Genomic DNA, 20,748 nt, shown 5'->3' with positions numbered 1-20,748 from the left:
CCTACGAAACAATCAGCCAAACTGCCAAAATCGGCCTTCAGATTAATATTTCGAACTTAGGCAAACGTTAGAAGTTTCAAGCCTAAACTAAAACATTGGAGCATTGCTCAAAGCGCCCCTGAAACATGAATCTCCCTTTACTATCCAATGGAGAAACAAGTTTGGAAATAAAGCACTTTTAAAACTGATACCTTTTTTCCAAATCAGTAGCATAAAGAGCAACATTTTGAATTTGCTTAAACTAGTTGCTCAAACCGACCGACCAATTTTCAGTATCTCGGTCGTTAAAAGCACGCAGAATTTAAATTGATTAATAGCCTGTTTTAAAAAGCTTTCAAGTACTAAATTATCCGACTGCCTAATGATTTTGGTGCTAACATCGTCTTCTCGCATTGCTAACCCCTATTTTTTGCATCAAGGCCCGCTTTGTAATCCGTGTCCAGTTGCGCACGATAGATGCCTAAATCGGCAATAGAGTCCTCAAAAGCACCTAGCGCAACTAGAACATCCCGGATTTCCAAAGCTGACATTCCCCGCAAGTTCGGAAAAATGAAGTACATGGACTTAGGACATATTGATATACAGGATTTCAAGAACAGAGTGTACTCTTTGAATGCCTATGGCAATCCTAGACAGATGATGGAGAGTGGTATTGCTCAGGCAGCTGGTTTCCCTCCGATCGTACAAAATTATGAATTAGTGGTTGAGGCTGCTAAACATTATTAGCCGGAAACCAGATTAGTGGTATTGAAGGGGATGGTACTAGCTGAGTTCACGCCTGAAGCCCTTGGGGAAGCATTTGATATCCCGTTTTGCGATGATCCCATTGCCACAACTATCGATGAGGCTCAGGTTGTTTATGACATGAACCCTGCTAAGTGCAAAACATTGATAAATGAAGAATGGTTCAAGGAAAAAAGACCCCCAAGCACTAGAATCAGTAAAAAGACCCCTAGAAGCGATTTTCACAATGAGTATGGTGATATGGTTGCTTTACTTAGCCGGGCCATGGGACTTCCTCAATCCAATCTCTTCGAGGAATGGATGTTCTACTTCACTGAGCAAGTCTTCGCTAGGAAGTCTAAGTTCGACTGGGCTCAAATCATCAACGACAATATTCATAAACAACTGGTTGAACTTGAAGAAAAAAAGTACTTTGCCATGACTTCCTACTTGGTCTACATGTTTGCTCAACACCAGTCGTTGACGGGATTAATTCAAAAAGGTGAGAGTGGGAACGTGTTGAATCAGGTGAAGGTATACGACTGCTACCGTCAGTTGCATTACTATGACATTGCCCAAAGAGAAAAGAATAACATCACATACATAATTGGTCAGTACGAGCGTATTAATGACGCTTTTACAATGCGCCTGGTTAGATTAATGCAAGGAGGATTGCATATAAGGTTGTCAAAACAAGCTACCACCCTAATCCGGAAATACGGTGCATGGTACATCCAGTTCCCTAGGTTCACCTACATCAAAATAGCAGGCTTTGAGGGAACACCATTTCAGCTTCCGCGCTATCCATCAGACAGAGTAGTCCTCATGGAGGTAGCAAGGCAGGCAAACCCAGCAGGCAGCTTACTGAGAGACAAAAAGCAATCGGAGTTCACCTTCCCCATGATTTTGGGTACTCTTGATGCACACTTAAAAAATTCGATGCAAGCTGAAGAGTCATTTGCTAAATTGGCATCCTATTGCTTACAGGAACATTTCCCTAGGAAATGCTTTGATCATGATAAATTGGCAAAGAGGGCCTATGGCAAGCATTACAGGGCCAAGGCATCGATTGAGGACTATTGGAGCAATTGTTCTGATGACTTTGAGGTCCATCGACAGGAATATTCTAGGTTGAGTGTACAGCAAATGCGGCTTTATGAGTACCTCCAAGTCCCAGATCAAGTGACGGACTATGGAAATTGCTTACAAGTCCGGGAATTTGAGGCAGTTAAGGACCTCCCGCCAGCCATTGGTTGGACTTAGGACCTAATCACAGTTTTTGAAGCAGTCATGGAAGGTCCAAGAGGGTACACAAATAACTGGTTATCCCAACAAATTGAGAGACTGGCCCATGAAGGAACTCAATTCACATACAATTTGATGAATAGTCTCGATTCCCAGTCTTTAGAGGACGAAGGAACCTCCAGCGCACCAAAGGAAGAAGTTGAGAAACCTGAAAAGAAGAGAAAGAAAGCAAGGGCCAATAGAGGGACTCGACATCGAAAAGAACAAGAAGAGAAAAGATCCCAATTAGGAGGCCAGAGGTTACTTCCTCATCCAAGGACCCCAGTTCAGAGGATGATGTGGTTGAACTTGATTACATACCCACTCCACCTTCACAAAATGATCATGTTGCATTCGAGGCAAATAATCTTCAAACACAAAATGAGCAAGAGGCAGAGGTGAGGATCATTGGCTTGGATAAACCTAGAAATCAAGTCGAGGAGGGAGAGATTGCACTTGATCAAAGGATTGGTAAACATGAGCTCACGCAAGAGAGTAGGCAAGAGTTACAACCGGAAAGCGGCAACAAAGATGACACCAAGGTTGAGGGAGAACAGAAAGGGGATGCGACTCAAGAACCCAGCAGAACTGAGGAGCAACCATTACTAGAGGATACCCAGCAGTTGCTCAGTGAGGTGGGGAGAACTCAGCTGTGAGTAAAGGATTAGATACTGCACCCATTCCTCCTATGCCCGATCGATTACAGATAGGCAACGAGTTAGCTGAGGCCTACAAAGAACAGAGTGAGAATCTGGCAATTGCATCCGGACAGACCATCCCTTAGGACTGGTTAATAGCTCGTGCACAACGGAAAGCAACTGTCAAACCACCAATTAACCTGGAGGATATCTTCTCTCGAATAAGAGAAATAAAATCCAAAGGCAGGAAAAAGCTGAAGACTTACTCCAAGATTACCCAAGATGAGCAAAGGAACCGCACGATTCATATTGCTACCCCACCTGCAAACAAACCAGCAGATCAGATTGCATTGGCTGATTACAACGTCACGACCATCCCAATAGGGCGAGCAAGCAAAGGGAGAGGGAAGAATTCAAAGATTCCGTGCAGAATATGCTCAGGCAACTCAACGAAATGACCGCTGAGAGAGATATGTAGCGGGCTCGTGCTGAGCAAGCTGAGGGGTACATAGATCACCTGTTGAAACCGCTGAAGCATGCCACTGAATCCCATGTTCCCCCATTGGCACTAGCACAAAAGACTACAACTGAATTTGAAGGAGTGCGTGACACTGCCAAGGTCGTCAGGGAATGGATCTGGGGCATTAAAATATAAGGAAAGAAGATTATTAATGATGTATTCGAAGTGACAATCAAAATACAAGCGGCACGGATAAAGATGTTGGAGGTGCAAAGGGAGTACGCCAAAATTCAGGAAGTGGTTGCCTTAGCTCAACCACTCATGAGGGCCCTTTTATGGACTCACACTCGGATTCCGGCACTCCATTCTATCCTAGATCCCTATAATGTCAATACTTTGAAAGAGTGGTATTGGATCGTCAGCATGAAGATGGACATGGCGGACATCCTTAAGAAAATTCAAGAGGAATGTGAGATGGACTTATTCCATATCAAAAAATGGCAGTGAAAATATCCATAAGGCATTGGTCATTGGTTGGAAGGATACCATGGAGGATGTTGATGTAGTATCATGATGGAATGTCAGGTTGAAGCCCGATAAAACTGCATACTCTATGGAGGACATAGAGTGCATCAGCAAGCTGCATACAAACATATTGTGCTTCAAGGATCAACAATCGGATTGGCGCAAGCGGCTAGAATTAATCGACTCTCATCTTGAAGGCACGAAGTTCAAAATGCGCAATCCTCCTTTTCCCCCTAATGAGGAATTGTTCCCCGTTTGTAAAAAATTTCAAGAATATGTTTGGGAAGAACGTGTGGCACATCGGGACATCTGGAAAAGTTACTTGCATGAAGAGGATGAATTTGTGGAGAAAAAGTCCACCACGGGGAAGGAAAAAGTGTTTTCTTGAAAATATTTGTTTCTTTCAAATTCTAAGTGCACTTTTCCAACATAAAGTTTCTTTCCAACTACCAAAGTCATTGTAAATTTTTTTAGCTCCGTGCAAGTGCACTTTTTGGAGCAGCTTTATGTTTGGTAGTCGGTAGTTATTAGTTAATTTATGGTTGGTGTTGATATTTTGCTTTCCATTTATGGGTATGGGCAGCCTTGTTTTAAGGGATGAATCTAGCCCACTTGTTTAAATTTAATCTTAGCCATTCATCCATTTTGAAACTCTACATAAAGGAGTTGGTTTCTCCTTTATTGGTAGTAAGAAGTTAAAGATTGTTGCAAAAGCTCTGGCAAAATTTATACAGATTTTAATGGATGTTAAAGCAAAATTTATACAGATTTTAATGGATGTTAAAGCTATGTCATTTTACTGTGAGTGCATGGTCCTCTTCTCCACCCTTTTTAAATTTCTGCAAATGTATTTAATTTTCAGACAGCTTGTTTAGATATATATTTGATAGAAATCTTGGTTCATACCATTAAGGAATGACCAATTGTTATTCCCTCTGTATGGTTAGTCTAAGCCCAATTTTATGCTAAGTTCAGTTGTTAAATTTGAATGAATGGGTGTGAAAATCCAGCATTTATATTCAGCAACTTGAAAATTTTAAGTTCCTAGATGATTGCATCAATTTTTACCTAGTTGTGCTTGTTTGTTGGCAAAGTAATTTCTGGTTATTTTAAGATTTCCGTCTATGTGTCTCAATATGTTGTCTTGGTTAAGTTAGCTAGCTGTTCTTATTACTCTCTATCTTATCCCTTTTTTCCCTTTTTTTTTTTAACCCGCAAGTCAAAACTAAAGCAGCATCATGTTAAAGGTAAATCAAATGAAATCAAACTGTAAGATCTTAGGGAACCTATGCGAAACCAATTTTGTCTAACCGTAAGTCCCCTTTGTGTTTCCAGCAAAACACATCAACTGTTGAGCTATCCTGCAGTCAAGACCTGACAATCGAAACCTTGAGGTCGTCCCCATTGATCAATTAAAACAGCATTAGGGATTTCCTTATCTCAAGAGAAGATAAAATACTTAGCATTCTATTATGCGTTGATTGGAGAGAGTCGTAGTTCCACGATTTTAGCAATGTCAACAGGTGTCCCTAGTAATTTGTAACAAATTGGTACATTATAATTTACATGTGCTGTTTGAAAAAAAATATATATTAAAAATATATTTATTGTTGGAGACTTTTTGGGTTATTTTTTGTGCATTTAGTTGAGGTTCTTACAAGCTTCATGCGATTCTTATAGATAACAAACCTAAAAAAATTTGGGATTTGGTAGACTAATCAATTGATCCCATAAATCATGATCTTTCAAGTAAAATGCTTAAAGTTTTAGAAAAGCGAAAAAGAACTAATTTTTAAAGCAAAAACAACCATAGATAGAAAAAATAAATAAAATCTAACTAAAGAAATTTAAAAAATAGACCCTAAACTATGTGAAAATAGGACCTCCAAAAATGCAATTGCCAAAAATAGTCATTTGATGATTCACAGGTCTTCCTTGTGATCTTGATGTTACCCTTGATTTAAAACAATTGGATTACCTAAAGTATTCTAAACCCTAACTACCAAACCATTGGAACTTCAACAAAAAATCTGACTCGAATCTAATGTCATTTGTACAAACAAGACAGATTTAGTGATTTGATCTTAGATCATCATGTAGATGATTTCTCCAACCTTAACTATTTGTTCCAATCAACAAAATTGAAAACTTTCCCTAGGGTTTTGACAAGTAAAAACATGATTGAATGCCCTAAATGAAGGTATGACAACCTTAGCACAAGAACTTGATAAGGCCAAGGATCGACACACAAAAACTATCACGTAGAATCTAAAATGAATAAAATTGAAGGACCGTTGTACAATCCTCCTCTAGAGTGCAGAAACTGCCAAGAAAACCTTAGGATTTCATCCTCAAGTCTGCATCATAAAATGCCTACCCTGGCCAACCACAAAGACATACAAATCTTCTTACAATGTTTGCTGAATAACTGATATGAGACCCTTGGGTCTTTCCCTAAATCAAAATGCACAAACGAAACCCTAGTGACACCACAAATCTAACAAAAGCATTTCAACAAAATTAATTATGAGCTGCTACTAAACCTTTAGAGAATACTAAAAATGTTTGCAACCTCTGTCCTTCTGAATGCACAAAACTACAGATATATGTTTGAAATTTTGTGTATTATAAATTACTAGCATACATAGTTGAAGAGCTGCTGGTGTAAGTGGCTGAAAGCACTATTTTGCCATTTTAGAAGATCAAAAACCCTGCTGATCAAAGAGATCCTGCTAGACGATGCTGGTTAAATCTTGCTCTTAAACCCTCAACGCACTCTGTGAAGGCCTGGGCCACTCCAAAACGGACCCTAACCTACAAAAGGATGCTTTTGGGAGCACCACTTAACTTGTCAAACATTTTCTTCCAACCTTGCCACTAAAGTCATATTTTCCATGCTCAAGCACGGCTCGTTATTGCTTCTACCAATTAAAACTCCGTCAAATAATACACAATTTCCTTTTCCCCTCACTCTAGCCACTTGAAACATAGCAAAACTGGTTCAGGTGTGCTTCTTATTCATTTATGCCCCTTAAGATGGTTACAAGCTGACTAAGCCATGCTTTTGTGAAGTCATCGCCACTTTCAAATATGGATTTTATCTATTCACTCTGCCACTTGTTAGTCCAAGCACTCTTTTTGCTCACCCATATTACTTGAAGGAATACTTTTTTCTCTTCTAGGCACACTTTTTCTTCATCTATGTTACCTAAGTGTTGTCTCTTCCACACTAGACATGCATTTTAATCAATTATGCCATTTAAAGTGTGTCAAATTTTACTTTGCATGGCATTCACTTATATGTGCCACTTGACATTTACCATATTTGGAGTGCCTCATGATGGTCATTACCACTTACACTCATCAAATGTATGTTTGGTGTGCTTCACCCTACCCTCTACCATGGAAAACCCTCTAGGATTGTGCTCCATAGCGATTATGCCACATGAAAGGTACAGTCACCCTACATCAACCCAGATCATTTTTTTACTCAAACAAAGACATCGTTGGATTACAACCTCCCTTGGACTGATATACAATTATACAAGCATTAAGCGCAAGCATGACTCTATTAGCTTCTTTTTAACAAACATACCTCATGAAATGACATACATTGCTTGAAACGTGACAAGAAACAAGGGCACAATTATCACAGTTAGCTTTAGTCTACAACAATTTGATAGCTGAACACAATGAAGCATGCATGAAAGAGCTTATCATTGAGTTTTGTAGGGGTGCAACACAATTCTAGCTTTTAAAACATTTTATTTTATTTTTCTGTTCCTTCATTTGGTTAAAACATTAATTTTTTTATTTTGTTCCTTCATTTGGTTAATTAAAAGCAATAAAATCATGAAAAATGCCAGGCCCAATAAAGGTCCTTGTGACCTCAAAGACCTTAATTTGGACCTAGTTGCAAAGGCTCCGCAATTCAACCTCACCCTATAATGCGCGAAGGGCACTGCTCCATAACCATGCTAGGGGTTGTTTCCAAAACCCATGCAAGGGGCAATATTTCCCCTTGACCTCACTTGAGCTTTGCCTCCCAACCTCAATGAGGTTTGTTGCCCAGAAGTTGTCAACCCCAAATCCCCAATCTATTTTTTTAGAAACAAAACATAAAAAATTGTTTTATGTTGTGCCAAAAGAAAAAGCAAGGTTTTTCCCTTCATTTGGCTTAAAATAAAAAAAGATGGCATTTTTTTGCTATTTTTATACTTTTGGTTTGCCAACTCAATCTCAATTCTAAGTAATGCTACTATGATCAATATAGACCTAAGTTACGAGTTAGGCCCTACAACCTTGTCAATTAGGGTACACTCAATTTTGGGTTTGGATCTTGATTTTGTGTCAATGAGGTTGTAGCTAGGAATTGAAATTTCACATATGGGTTCACTTGGAATGAACCTATGAGAATCCACAACAAATTTGGACAGGTTTATTTATTCCACAACATATTTTGATGAGATTTTCTAATTCCCCAACAAACCTAAAGGATTTTATATATACAAATAAAAGCCACTAAAAACCTAGAAGACAAAACATGAGTAAGAACCTATATTACCCCAAGTTTTTCGGATCAAGAGTGCATGGGACAAGGGAATGGCTTTTTTGGGCCATTTTTGGGACATTAGGGAACGGCTATATAAAAAACAAGGAAAATTAAAACGTAGAGGTAAATTTTGAATATTTATGTGATAACATTGATAAAGCATTCATCATATTCATTATTACTACTTAATACATAGAATTTGTGTTAATATGAGAGTTCACATGAGAGTCAAACAAATTAGTAAATGTCAAAACTTAATTGCTTTCATAATTCATTGTCAATATGCATTATGACCCATTGTCACCTTTTCCTTTTTATCATCATGGCAAAGGCTCTTGGCAAAAGTATAAATTGTTTGAGGGAGGGAAAATGGCAAGGGGTATCTCTGGCAAATGGACTGGACCCAATGACCCATCAACAGTTTGCTAATGATACTATCTTGTTTGGGGCAGCATGTAGAAGAGAAGCTAAGGACTATTAAGAGCTTCCTTGACAACTATTGTCTGGCTTTCGAACAAAGCATCAACTGGAGGAAATCGGAGGTTTTCTCTTTAAACACTCGACCTAGTTTGTAGAGAGACCTGCTAAGAATTCTTAATCTAAAGGTGGCAAACTTTCCGAGACGTTTTCTGGGAATGCCATTAGTCTCGAGCATTAATAAAAAAAGCTACAAGGAAAAATTAATCAACGGCTACAAGAGCAAGATGGATACCTGGAAAGGAAAATGGTTGACCTCTGTTGGAAGACTTCTGATGGTCAAGGCGGTCCTCTCTGCCATCCGAGTCTACTCTATGGCATGTCTAAAATCCTACGGGCGATGGAGGATGTCCTCAATCAAATTTTGAGAAGATTTTTCTAGAGTGGAACAAGAGAACAAGAGAACAATAAAAGTTTTCGTTGGTAGCTCGGGACAAGATTTGCTCTTATAAGGAGGCAGGTGGCATTGGTATTAGACAATTGGCAATCATGAACCTGGCTATGGGTGCTAAGTTGGTATGCTATTTTGTATGCTAATGGAGATCAGAAGTGGGTCAAAATTCTTAGAAGGAAATATCTTGATTCTGATGACAAAGCATGTCATTTGGGAAGTCAAAAACGGACAAAACACCTCTTTCTGGACAGATTAGTGGGGTGGCATGGAGCCTATTGCAAACCATCCCAATTTCCAGTGTCCTATTCCCCTGGACATTGAGGTCTAGTTCAATATATTGTCACAAAGGCATAGGAAAGCAGTTTTTGATAGTCTTTGGCACATCACCCCCTCGACCATTATTTGGGAAATTTGGAAGGAGAGGAATAGGAGGATATTCCAAGACAAAGAAATGGAAAAGGAGGGGCTTTGTAGAAAGATTTCGGACCAGATAACAAAATTAGTCAATAAAGTTGCATGAAACAAACCACTTAAGAAGAGTGTCTTCACGGATTGGGATGACAAAATGACCAAAGTTTTTTCTGACCTCAAAGTTCCCCCCATTAATGGGGATGGGTCAGTTAAGCAACCCTCTCTACAAAGGAAGGATTTCAGATGGACTGCTCTTGATGTGGGCTGGATTAAGATCAACTTCGATGATGCCTCAAAGGGCAACTTTGGTTCGAGTGGGGCTAGGTGCATTGCTCAGGATGAAAATGGGATAACTATTGCAGAAAAGTTTGTATCTCTCAATGATTCCACTAACAATGTGGCGGAATTTAGAGCTGCCTTATTCGGCCTACATATGGGTTTAGAGATAGGAGCCAACCGTATTCATCTCGAGGGAGACTCCCTTATAACGATTAATGTCGTCCGCCTTAACCATACTCCAAACTGAAAGCTGGGTCATTGGCTTCACCCCATCAAGGAGTCGCTTGACAGGTTTGTGAAATTCAAGGTGAGCCATGTCTATCGGGAAGGCAATGATGTGGCTAACTAGCCGGCAAAAGAGGCGGCTGACAAGATGCTGACTTGAGTTGAGGTGGTGATAGGAAGGTGAATTTAATTAGAGAATGAATATAGGCAAATATGCCGCCAGTCAAGTGTACTTGTACTGCCCTTCCACCCAATATGAGATGACATGTAATCTCAATTCAACCAAAGGATGAGGAAATGGATCATCACCACACAACAAATAACATACAGTTTGTAGGACTTGGGAAGATTAATGTAATGATAAGATGGAGAAGGTGCTATTTTCAAATTAACACACAACGAAGAGAGCAAACGAGGGTGTACAATGGAGAGACACATGCTATGCATAGAAATAGGGGGAATATTGTGGAGTATCTATCATGACAATTGCGGCGTGCCACATACTTATGGCGAGCATATGAAAGTGGCCAGAAATGTGTGGAACAACGCAAATGAAATCCTACATGGCAATACGTAAATTTGGAATGATGGGTCAAACGGCATAGCATTTATTAAGTTGCTCAGAGACTCATCATGGTGACATAAAGCAAGCAATAATAAATAGGAGCAGGTAGTGGTGGATGACTCATTCTCTTCTTGCCTATCTTTGCAGTCTGATGTAGTGTGAACAATGGACATGCATATCTTGCTTGAATCAACAAAATGACAAATGTCTTTTCTAGGGGAGGTGACAAACAAAAGAATGGTGGCCATACTTTTTTCTAGCCACAGTCTGGTGATGCATGCTATCAAAATTGTGCAGGGAGAGAATTTTTCAATGCCTAACACTGATACAGGGTTAATACCGATGTCACGGCAATGTTCTTGGCAGTACTACTGTGTATGGGGGTGACCAAGGCCAGGGCCAAGAAACTGTGTCAAATGTTGTTCAATCATGCATTTCTAGGGAAATTGACACAATTCTGGATAATGTGGATGGCAACCTACTCATTCCACTACCCCAAAAATTTTACATGTCAAAGGGTCATGACAGGGAGGTGAGAAAATTCCCTATTGTCCACACCCTAGAACCAAAGATGTTGGAAACACGATGGGAGGAGATGATGCGGAGCATTTTTTTCTTGCTTCGTTTGGCTAAGATTATATCAGGCCCGAATGATGAATGGGTCAAAGAATACATGGTAGTGGAAGGACTTCTGATGGAAGAAGAGAGTGAGGACAATGAAGATTGGGGTTTGGATCTTAGGGAAGAATGGGTAGAAAATGATGTCCGAGACATTGAATAAATGGCAAAGAGTCTTGCCATGACGCATGCGGCAATGAGTGTCCAGTGGTGGCCAAAGCACTCGCAGCAGAGGAAATGAGAGCTAAAGAAGACTAACCTTGGGTCAGGGTTTCCATCTACTAGAACACTATACTAAAATTATGGTAACCTATGTATATGTCAGTTAGTAATGTCGCCATTTTCTATAAGGTGACAGGTTTAGATAATATTGGATATTCACCCCAATTTTCTAATATGGAGGATAGGGTAGGGTAATGGGACTAAGAATAGAAGACAGGTATGGGAATGTATTTTTTTGCTTATGCAGTATAGGAGGGATTAGTATAGTGCAGCATTGGATACAAGACAGATGACGTAATTATCGCAAATATAATATCTTTTTTGATGATCAATATAAAGGGTTCTGCCCCTTAGCGACTATCAAAAAAAAAGTATGCATGTGATTTTAAAAAAACGGTGTACAAATTACAATGAAATGTCCAAAACTTGCAAGTTTTACTTTCAACCAAAGATGTAAACATCTTAATTGGCCATAAATCTTTTGGCCGAAATTTTTTTAAAAATCGGGAATCGAGAAAAAATCGTTGGCAAAATTATCGAACATTTGAAAATATATAATTTTTTAAAATATTCTAAAAAAACACACATACAATGTTTTAATGCTAAGGCTAATAGATATTCTAAATTTATAACAATAATTACTAATTACTAATTAGTAATCAATATGAATATATAACAGTAATGTATAGTAAACGTATTAGTAATTTTTTATAATAAATTTATTAGTAATTTCTTTAATTAAAAACTATTATTAATTTTATTACAAGAAATTACTGTCTAATAAATTTTTAAAATAGTAAAAATAGTGAGAAATTCAAGTTACAGAGCATAGCATATTTTAGAGAGATTTTAATGATGTAAAAAATGAGCAAAATTGTGAGATTTTAATAATAAATAATGTTTAAAAATTTAATTTAAAATATTATTAATAAAAAATATATAATAAATTTATCTATGAAATAATAAATATATTATAATAAATAATAATAAGTTTAATTTAAATATTTTTAGAAGTCAAGTTTTAACATATTGAATAATAAATAAAATTATATAAATGTAAAACATGAAGTAAAAATAATTTTAATTTAATTTGAAAAAGAGAAAAAATTAAAATAAGAACGAAAATTAAAAATTAGTCAGCCTCTTCGTGAGTTTCCTTGAAAAAGTTGACGAAGTGCAAGGCAATTGGTGGAGCTTCTCTTTGCACGACAGAGTTTTCTTCCGCCATCATAGTAAAAAAAATTTACTAGAACAAATATTTGCCCTTTAGCCTATCGAATATATGGCAAATTTAACCAAATTTTTGTCGATGTTTTGAAATCCGTCGAATTTCGAACTTCATCACTGAAATTCGAAAAATGCGGTGACACAGCTTTCAGGATTTCTGACAAATTTAGAAGGTGCGATTTTTTTATTTTAACTTGTGATTTAAACCAAAAAAACCCCAATTTTTTCTAGAAAAAATCGCAGATTTTTTAGGTAAAATCGGGGGCGATTTTAATGCCAATTAAATCGGCCGCCCATTTGCCTCCCGATATATCGCGATTTTGGCAATTTTTTGACGATATTTTCATCCTTGCTTTCAACTACAATATGAAAATACAAAAACAAATAGAGCTTCATTTTATTTCCTCCTCATTTGGGGCAAGTGGGGATGAAAAGGTTGTTGGCATGAGAAGCCAATTTTCTTTAGCCAGCATTGATTAAATAGTTTTCTTTTGTTTTTTGGAATTCTCGAAGTTCAAAGGGTGTCCCCAATGGTTTTTCAAATTTTGGGAACAGCCCAAGGACATCCCCTAAGCATCCCCCCATCCTCAGAACCTACCAAAAATAGGGATACATCCCCATGTTTCCCTAGTAAAACACTAGACACAACCAATTGCAAAGGTCACAAGAGGAATGGGCAATATATAGACACAAGCACAAATATAGACATTGGAAGATGAATCCTAACTACATGCATGCAAAAACAAACTTTGAAAGCATGTCACACAATCCATTTGCATTAATGTAGCAAACAAGAATCTTTTTGTTGTTCTCATATGTGTTTTGCACATTCCTTATACCATTGGCCTTTTCTTCAAAGAGTTATCTTCATACAAATCAATGAAGTACATTTAGGATGGTGAATAACAAGCATGTTGATTAGACATGACAACTCTTTACACGATCACAACCTACATATGCTTTTGGTACATTATACATTATTTATCCATTCCTTTTATTAAACTGTGTGCTTTTATTTATAAAAAAATAATAGTTATGTATGTTATTCTAATTTTTCACATTAACTTTATTTATAATTTTAATTATATTGAAATTATAAATTAACTTTATTAATATTGTATAAGGCCTACAAATATTACTGTATATTATAAATTTTAGGATATACGTATATTGCATCTAATATTCTATTTCTTGATTTCAGGCTGTAAATATCTATAAATTTATGATTTTTATCAAAGTTGCATGGACACAGATACAAATACAAATACAGATACAGCCATTTTTTAAGACCCCCAAAATGGATACGGCTGGATATGACATTCATATAAAACACTATTAACACAATTTCCAAGTTATTAGAGGAGATTTTCATTACTTCGAAAGCAATATAGACACATAATTGCTACATGAATAATTATAAGTTAATTTAACAATTAACAATATGCAAAAAAATGTAGAGTTGTATTGGAAGATAACCCAAAAAATGGGTCACTGAAATAGAAAAACATTTCATTTGTTTTTCTCATTTGGTGTAGGTTTTGTTTATACCATTTTTTTTTTAAATGCATGAGTGAAGTTTTTTTAAATTTAATTTAGGAAGAATTATGTAAAAAAAATTTAAAAAATCAAATCACATAGTATTCGGCATGGTTGGAAAATCAAGGTTTTTTGGGCACACTTGGGTACAGTATCAGATACGTATCCGTTCTGGATATGGGGATACGTGCGCCCAGGGAGGAGCAAAGGAGTTTCCGGCTACTCTGCTTTTATATATTTTTGTATCACTAAACTCAAAACAAACCCAACCCAAAATTGTTTTTGCTGAATTTTCAAATCAAATTGGCAAACCTGTACCAAGATCAGTAACTTAGACATGGACTTATATGTTCTCTACTGCTTCTTATCCATTAATTTCTTTTCTTTTTGTGTAGTTTTTTTGTCAAGTTTTTGTTGAGTCCGAATTTTCCTATATAGATGAATTCATAGAATAGGGTGGCATATATTATTCTCTCATTAAGCAGCAATTCCAAATTGAAAATTCTGTTGCCAAGATGTGCAATGGTTATGTCTTTGTGGGCTTGGTCACAATGCAAAATATCCTATGTCGTGTATAGATTTAAGATGGGGGACAGCTAGGGACATCCCCTAATGTCCCCCCATCCCCGAAACACCTAGAGGGACGGAGACACGGATTTGAGGGGTGGGGACACATCCTCATGTAACAAAGAAAATATCCCTGCACTACTCATGCACTGATTGGAATGGTATGTTCATGGTTGATCCCTTGGTCTTCATTGCATTCGTTCATGTTTTGCAACACAGGCCACCCATTTCAAAGATAACAAACAAGCTATGACACCAAGAGGAAGATAGCATAAATTTGGTTCATCTCTGGCACACTCTAAGAATGACCATGGAGTATCCTCCAATGATCTATTTCTTATATTCAACGCTTTAAACAACTACATGGCACCAAGTATTCTTTCATTCAAGGAAAAGGTTTGAGTGACAGTGTTACCTTCTTAGATTTTGCTACAAGACTAGCATTTATCTTCTTCTTGCCTTCTTGTTCTAAGACTTTATCATGTAACTGTTGTTGAATAGCTATTGACTCCTCCCATTTCTCCCTTGAATTCCTTTCAAAGTCCTCAGTACAGGATATGATTCCTGCTTTGATTGTTGCTTTAAAGTCCACTCCCAAGATATCCGTTGCTGTCACTCCTCTGGAATTCAGTTTATATTCAAATGCAGTCCCCAACTTCAACCTAGACAACCAAGCAAAGAGATCAGTAAATATGCAGATCAAAGAACAAATTATTACTTCATACAGCCCACTGAACTAAAATTCCATGGGTTGACTTTTCAAACACTAAATAGAAAACCAAGCTTTCAAAGTTCGTAAATCAACTCATTCATCTTTGAAAACCTAAACAAGATCGAAAAAAACTTATTATTCAGTACATCAACATAAAAATTGCAGCAACTAAAGTTTTGCAATATAACAAGGAAATGAGACAAAGACTAGGCCAAGTCCTCCAAAGTGAAGATAAAGTGAAATCTTCGATTTGAAATTATACATTGAAGAACAATATCAAGAGATTTTTAACATAATTCTTGAAGAGAAATTAAACTCTAGTACGACAAACCCTTTTGTCATGTAAGAAGCAGCATGACTTCAGGAATTCTACTTTTTTCAGGGCTTTTGGATGACTCCTAAAATCAAGCATGGAAATCAAGTTACGGGGTAAGCAGTATACAGTGCACACCCTCTGCACAAGAAATTCTCCATGGCTGAATCTTGGATCTCCTAATAAGTGTGGGGTAACAATTGAACCATTGTCCCGCCAGTCTATAAGTAATAAAGTTAACTATTAAAAAGGCATTGCACAAATTCAATTGAATACAAAAAGTAGAAATCTAGTGCGCAAGATTTTATTGTTATGGATGAAATGATAATGCGCGACAGGAGTACAGATTTACCTGTGAGTATGAGTTCACCCTTTACAATAAATGAGTCATTCTCTGAAACCATATATAATGGATATTCTATTGATTTCATCCAAAAAAAACATCAAAATGAGAATCAAAAGGATTCTACTAAAAAGAACAAAAGACAATCAGCAAAGTCTGCTGACACACAAAGAGCTACCTGGTAATTTCCTGATGATAGCGATCAACTAATCCTTCAATCTCCTTGAGTTTTTTGCTGGCCAAGACCTCAAGCTCCCAGGCCTTTTCATCCCACTGAGATCTTGCAGACTCTGCTGTCCTTATATCTTCTTCAATATTATGCAACTCCCTACTCATCTTCTCGTAATCCCTCACATTAACGTGCTGTGCATCCACTTGCTGCTTCAGAACCTCATTTTCCTTACTCAATTTCTCAATCTCCATATTCTTTGTATCCAATTCCTGCTTCTTCTCCACCAAACTCTTCTCTAGTGCCTCTTTCTTGGCCGAAAAATTATTTATGATTGAATGAAACTTGACCACATCTTTGGCCAGTAAGGATTTATCATTTTCTAATGCCTCCACAACAGAAGGCCCTGTCTTCAGACTCTGAACCTTGGCCTCCAACTCCTTGACAACCATTTCTACAGCAGCAGAGTTCTGCACAATAAAAGCTCGTTCTTCTTCCAATTGAAGCATGAATTCATTATCCAAGGCCTCTACAGCTGTATCATCACCTTTTAAAAAATGACTATAACTCTCTGCCAAAAAGTCGAATGTCTCATCATTATAGCTGGAGCGTTCCTCTTCTTCTACTTTTTCATTGTATCTGAAAAGAAAGAATGAATGAAATTATATTAATGCCCATCAACAGTTCAAAGAATTAGCTTCTATTTTCTAATGCTAAAGAATTGTGCTCTGAGGATAACTACTCAATCCCACCACTTCAGTAAAGCAACTTATGACTCAGCTTACATATCATAAAGGTTGCAGATTATTAAAACATATAAATTATGACTGATGTACGAGCACCATGGAGGGGCTAATGCTGCAAACTTTTTGGCACTGAATGATTCCATTTCAACCTGTTCAAAGTAGAAAAATTATTTAGAAAAGAAAAAAAAACTGAAATGGGGAGAGTTCATTGAAGAAGAGGATTTTCAGCAACTGGTAATGATGAAGGGATGGAAGTTTGCAGTGTCAATTTGAGATATTTCAAGCAATATAAATAGTTTTGATTAAAATCAAAATAATATTCTTTATCAAGGCAACCTGAATTTTCTTAGTAGCACCTGTTAAATAAATTTGGAATTGCCACCTCCACGATACAACTAGTGAACTGTTAAGTCAGTTTGCTGGGTGCCGAGAACTAGAAAATGGACAAGTGAGGTGGTGTATTGAAAATAATGACTTTGAAACGAGTTAGTGGGATTGGGATGTATTAAAAACAGACACACGTACACAGCCACAGTTTCAATGCCAAACCCTAAATCTAAACACAAACTCAATAATGACCAATGTACATCGACGGAACCCTAAAGTACTGCTAGTGCTAACTTAGCTAAGCTATAACACAGATAATACCAAGGTTATCAAGAGATGGGGGTACTTGGAGACTCCAGAGATTCATACCGGTACAACTAATTTTCATTTTATAAAAATAGGAGATGGGGATACTTGGAGATGCCCATTTTTTTAATATAATTTAATAATTTCTAGAAAATATCATGACATAAAACTTTGGAAACAAGAACAGTAGTAAAGTTTAACATTAACTTTAAAGTTTAAATACAGAAATGTCATTGTGTCAAAGAGTCAAAGAGTTCAAAACTCGCACTACATATTTTATATTAGATTATCATTACATATTGAAATTCAAAAAAATTGATGGTTTGATGATGATACACATGCCAAAGGATATGTGATGCCTAATTATGAGAGATTTTGTACAGTCCTTCTGAAAATGGAGAAGGTTTGCATGGATGTGTCCCTATAAGATATTTGAGAATGCTGGAGATACTCGGTGACTTCCATTATTTCTAACAGTTGAATTGATGTTACACAAAGATCTCTTATTACCATTCTGGTAACCTCTTTAAAAGAACAGCAGTTAGTAAATCATGACACTACAAGAAAAGTGAATAATTGTATTTCATTGATGAGTCTTTCTAGAGAGGCAATTGAGCAGATTGATCAAAAGACTATAGTGGCTATCATTATCATTACTAACAGATAAGTAATAATGATTTTGCAAGGGTGATGATAGAGAATAAGGATCAAAGTTTTTTATTACCCTAAGTTTTCTGGTGGGAGACGTTAATTTCTGGTTGGGGGACAGTGGGAGACAGTAGGAGACGGTGGCCACAAGAACTCTGTGCGCCAATACATTTCGGGGACGTCTCAAGTACCGGAGACACATCTCCGTCTCCGAGACACGTCTCAGGAAGTAGGAGACACATCTCCTGATAAGTCTACATAATACTATATATTTAACTTTAAATAATTCATTATATTAGAGTGACTGTTCGTTAGGATCATAAATGCCCTTTGCATTATAGGTTAGGTAAACTGTAAAGTGTAAACCCTGTGACCTGGGCTCAACCATGAAATTTGTGGTGCTTGTGACTTCGGGAGGCTTCTACAAGCTTAGTGTCAGTTATAACTTGCACCTCTCGCTAGCTAAGTGAGGAAGGAAACAACTTATCAACAATAATGTACATTTGTTTCCAGTCCATTAGATTGAACAGGAAAACTAAGTACATACAATTTTTTCGCCAGAAACTCTTTGTTTCAACATATCAATAACGCAAGAAACCTAGCGTGTAAGAAAATTAAATTCAAACACTCTAAAACATACATATTTAAGTTGATTTTAAGAAAACAAAAGAAAAAGGTACAGAAATTAAATGCTCAAGGTCAACGTCATGAATATGCTAATTGCCCTCTTCATGTGGAAGTTATATATGCGCTCAACTGACTTCAGAGACTTGAGGCAGATGGAAGGGCTCGGGACTCTCACTCCTCAATCTACCTATCAATGGACGTTGTTTGGACAGTCGATCAATACATCAAGCAGATATGAGGTCTGGCTAGCTCAAAATTTGATCTATATATCAAATTTGCACTCAAGCAATATATCTAACAGGTAGAGGTAGCTATATATATATATATATATATGGAAATTGATCAAGTATGTTGAGCGGTTTGCTAAGCTCACACATTAATCTTATATTAAATTCACCCTTAGGCGGGTAGGTGAAGATGTTTGTGAGTTCAGACCTCGATCTATTATCGAATTTGCCTTTAGGCGCTCTATTGAAAAGGTCGAGAGATCACAACTTGATCTATATATCGAATTCCCCTTTAGGCACTCAATCAAGTGGGTCAAGGGGTTTACTGCGATCACACCTTGATCTATATATCAAATTCACCTTTCGGCAATCAATCGAATAGGTGAAGGGGTTTACACATTGATCTATATATCAAACTCACCTGTAAGCACTCAATCGAGTAATTTGAAATGTTACCTAAGCTCGCACCTCGATTTAGTGATGAAATGCTCTGTATAGTCGAGCCTTCAATTCAATTAAGAAAATAAATGCCGTGAAATTTGAAAGCAAACTGAATTACAATTGAACTATCGGTACCTGAGAAGCTGAACGAGCCATGCGAGGGCGGCCAAAAGCGGGGGCCACGAATGTGGACTCCCTGCAGCATAAAGCGCGCTTTTGTTGATCTGAAAAGGATATCCATATTGTTTGAAGAGGAAGGGAATATCTTCTTCGAGCTTTGAGAGGGGCCATTCAGGGTCCAATTGATGGACCAAAAAATGTATGATTTCTTTAACCTCTTTCCCCGTAGGCAAACCCTTGGTTGGAATTGTGATGGCGAAGCCATGCGACTGAAAATATGCATTCAAGCTTCCCACGGCGGCTAATTGGAAGCTGCGGCTGTTGACATTGCGGGGATCTTGCTTGGGGTTTTTTGTATACGCAATGGAAGAGCGCCTGTTGCTGCTATTGATCATGTTGTTGAAGGGATTCGAACACTCGGCTGAGCTTGTCCTCCGCATTTGTTTGGCTGCGCTGCTGAGATTACTAATGTTGCTACTGTTGCCGTCGTGAGCAGAGGATAGAAAAGATTGCTGTCTCTTCTTCATGATTGCCAAATTCTGAATGCCTCTGCTGAGAACTGTGAATGAATTATTTGGGCGCGAATTCTTTTTTTCAATTTCAAACGTATCTATGAAATGTAAATATCCAATTACTTAAATCGTTATTGAATTTGCATAATTTAAATCTCGGGGCCCATTTTTTAAGGCTGTAGCTATTCGCTTTATTAATCTAGCAGGGCCCTACTATTCAACTATAACTATAACGAGGGGAGGTGAGAGGAAGATAAATGAATCGCTGGCCCTCACGCTACCATAGAATTGTAGGGGTTGACCCTCTCCTCGACCCATGAAGCAGTCGAGTCCCTGGGGTCTTATTCCAAAATGGCATGTTTTCATATGATGTCGAAGGCATACCATTCAAGTACGACAAGTCCATGAGAGCGACGTTTCTGGGACCCACAGACGACATGGAGGAATTTGCAGCTGTGATGATGTGGATGATGTTGTCGGTTTGCGTTTGACGGAAAAGCTTGCTCGCGGTTAACATTTTCCCAGTCGTTGTCACCGCGATGCCACGGTTACAT

The 20,748-nt window shown here is 37.6% G+C and overlaps 1 protein-coding gene across 1 annotated transcript in view; it reads right to left on the bottom strand.

Annotated features, from left to right (window-relative positions):
* The window catches only part of LOC131076578 (kinetochore protein NDC80 homolog), a 38,160-nt gene extending 17,704 nt beyond the window's left edge, over positions 1-20,456 (bottom strand). The window contains exons 1-3 of the mRNA XM_058013823.2: positions 19,698-20,456; positions 16,250-16,879; positions 15,119-15,365 (exon numbers count right to left, since the gene is read on the bottom strand). Of these exons, the coding sequence (XP_057869806.2) occupies positions 15,119-15,365; positions 16,250-16,879; positions 19,698-20,209 (1,389 nt within the window). The 5' untranslated portion in view covers positions 20,210-20,456. The remainder of the gene's footprint in view (positions 1-15,118; positions 15,366-16,249; positions 16,880-19,697) is intronic.
* Positions 20,457-20,748: the final 292 nt, after the last annotated feature.

Source organism: Cryptomeria japonica, chromosome 10, assembly GCF_030272615.1.
Source record: "Cryptomeria japonica chromosome 10, Sugi_1.0, whole genome shotgun sequence".
In the NCBI taxonomy this organism is placed as follows: Eukaryota; Viridiplantae; Streptophyta; class Pinopsida; order Cupressales; family Cupressaceae; genus Cryptomeria; species Cryptomeria japonica.
The sequence above is the reverse complement of the archived record's forward strand: the minus strand, read 5'-3'. Positions and strand labels throughout refer to the sequence as shown.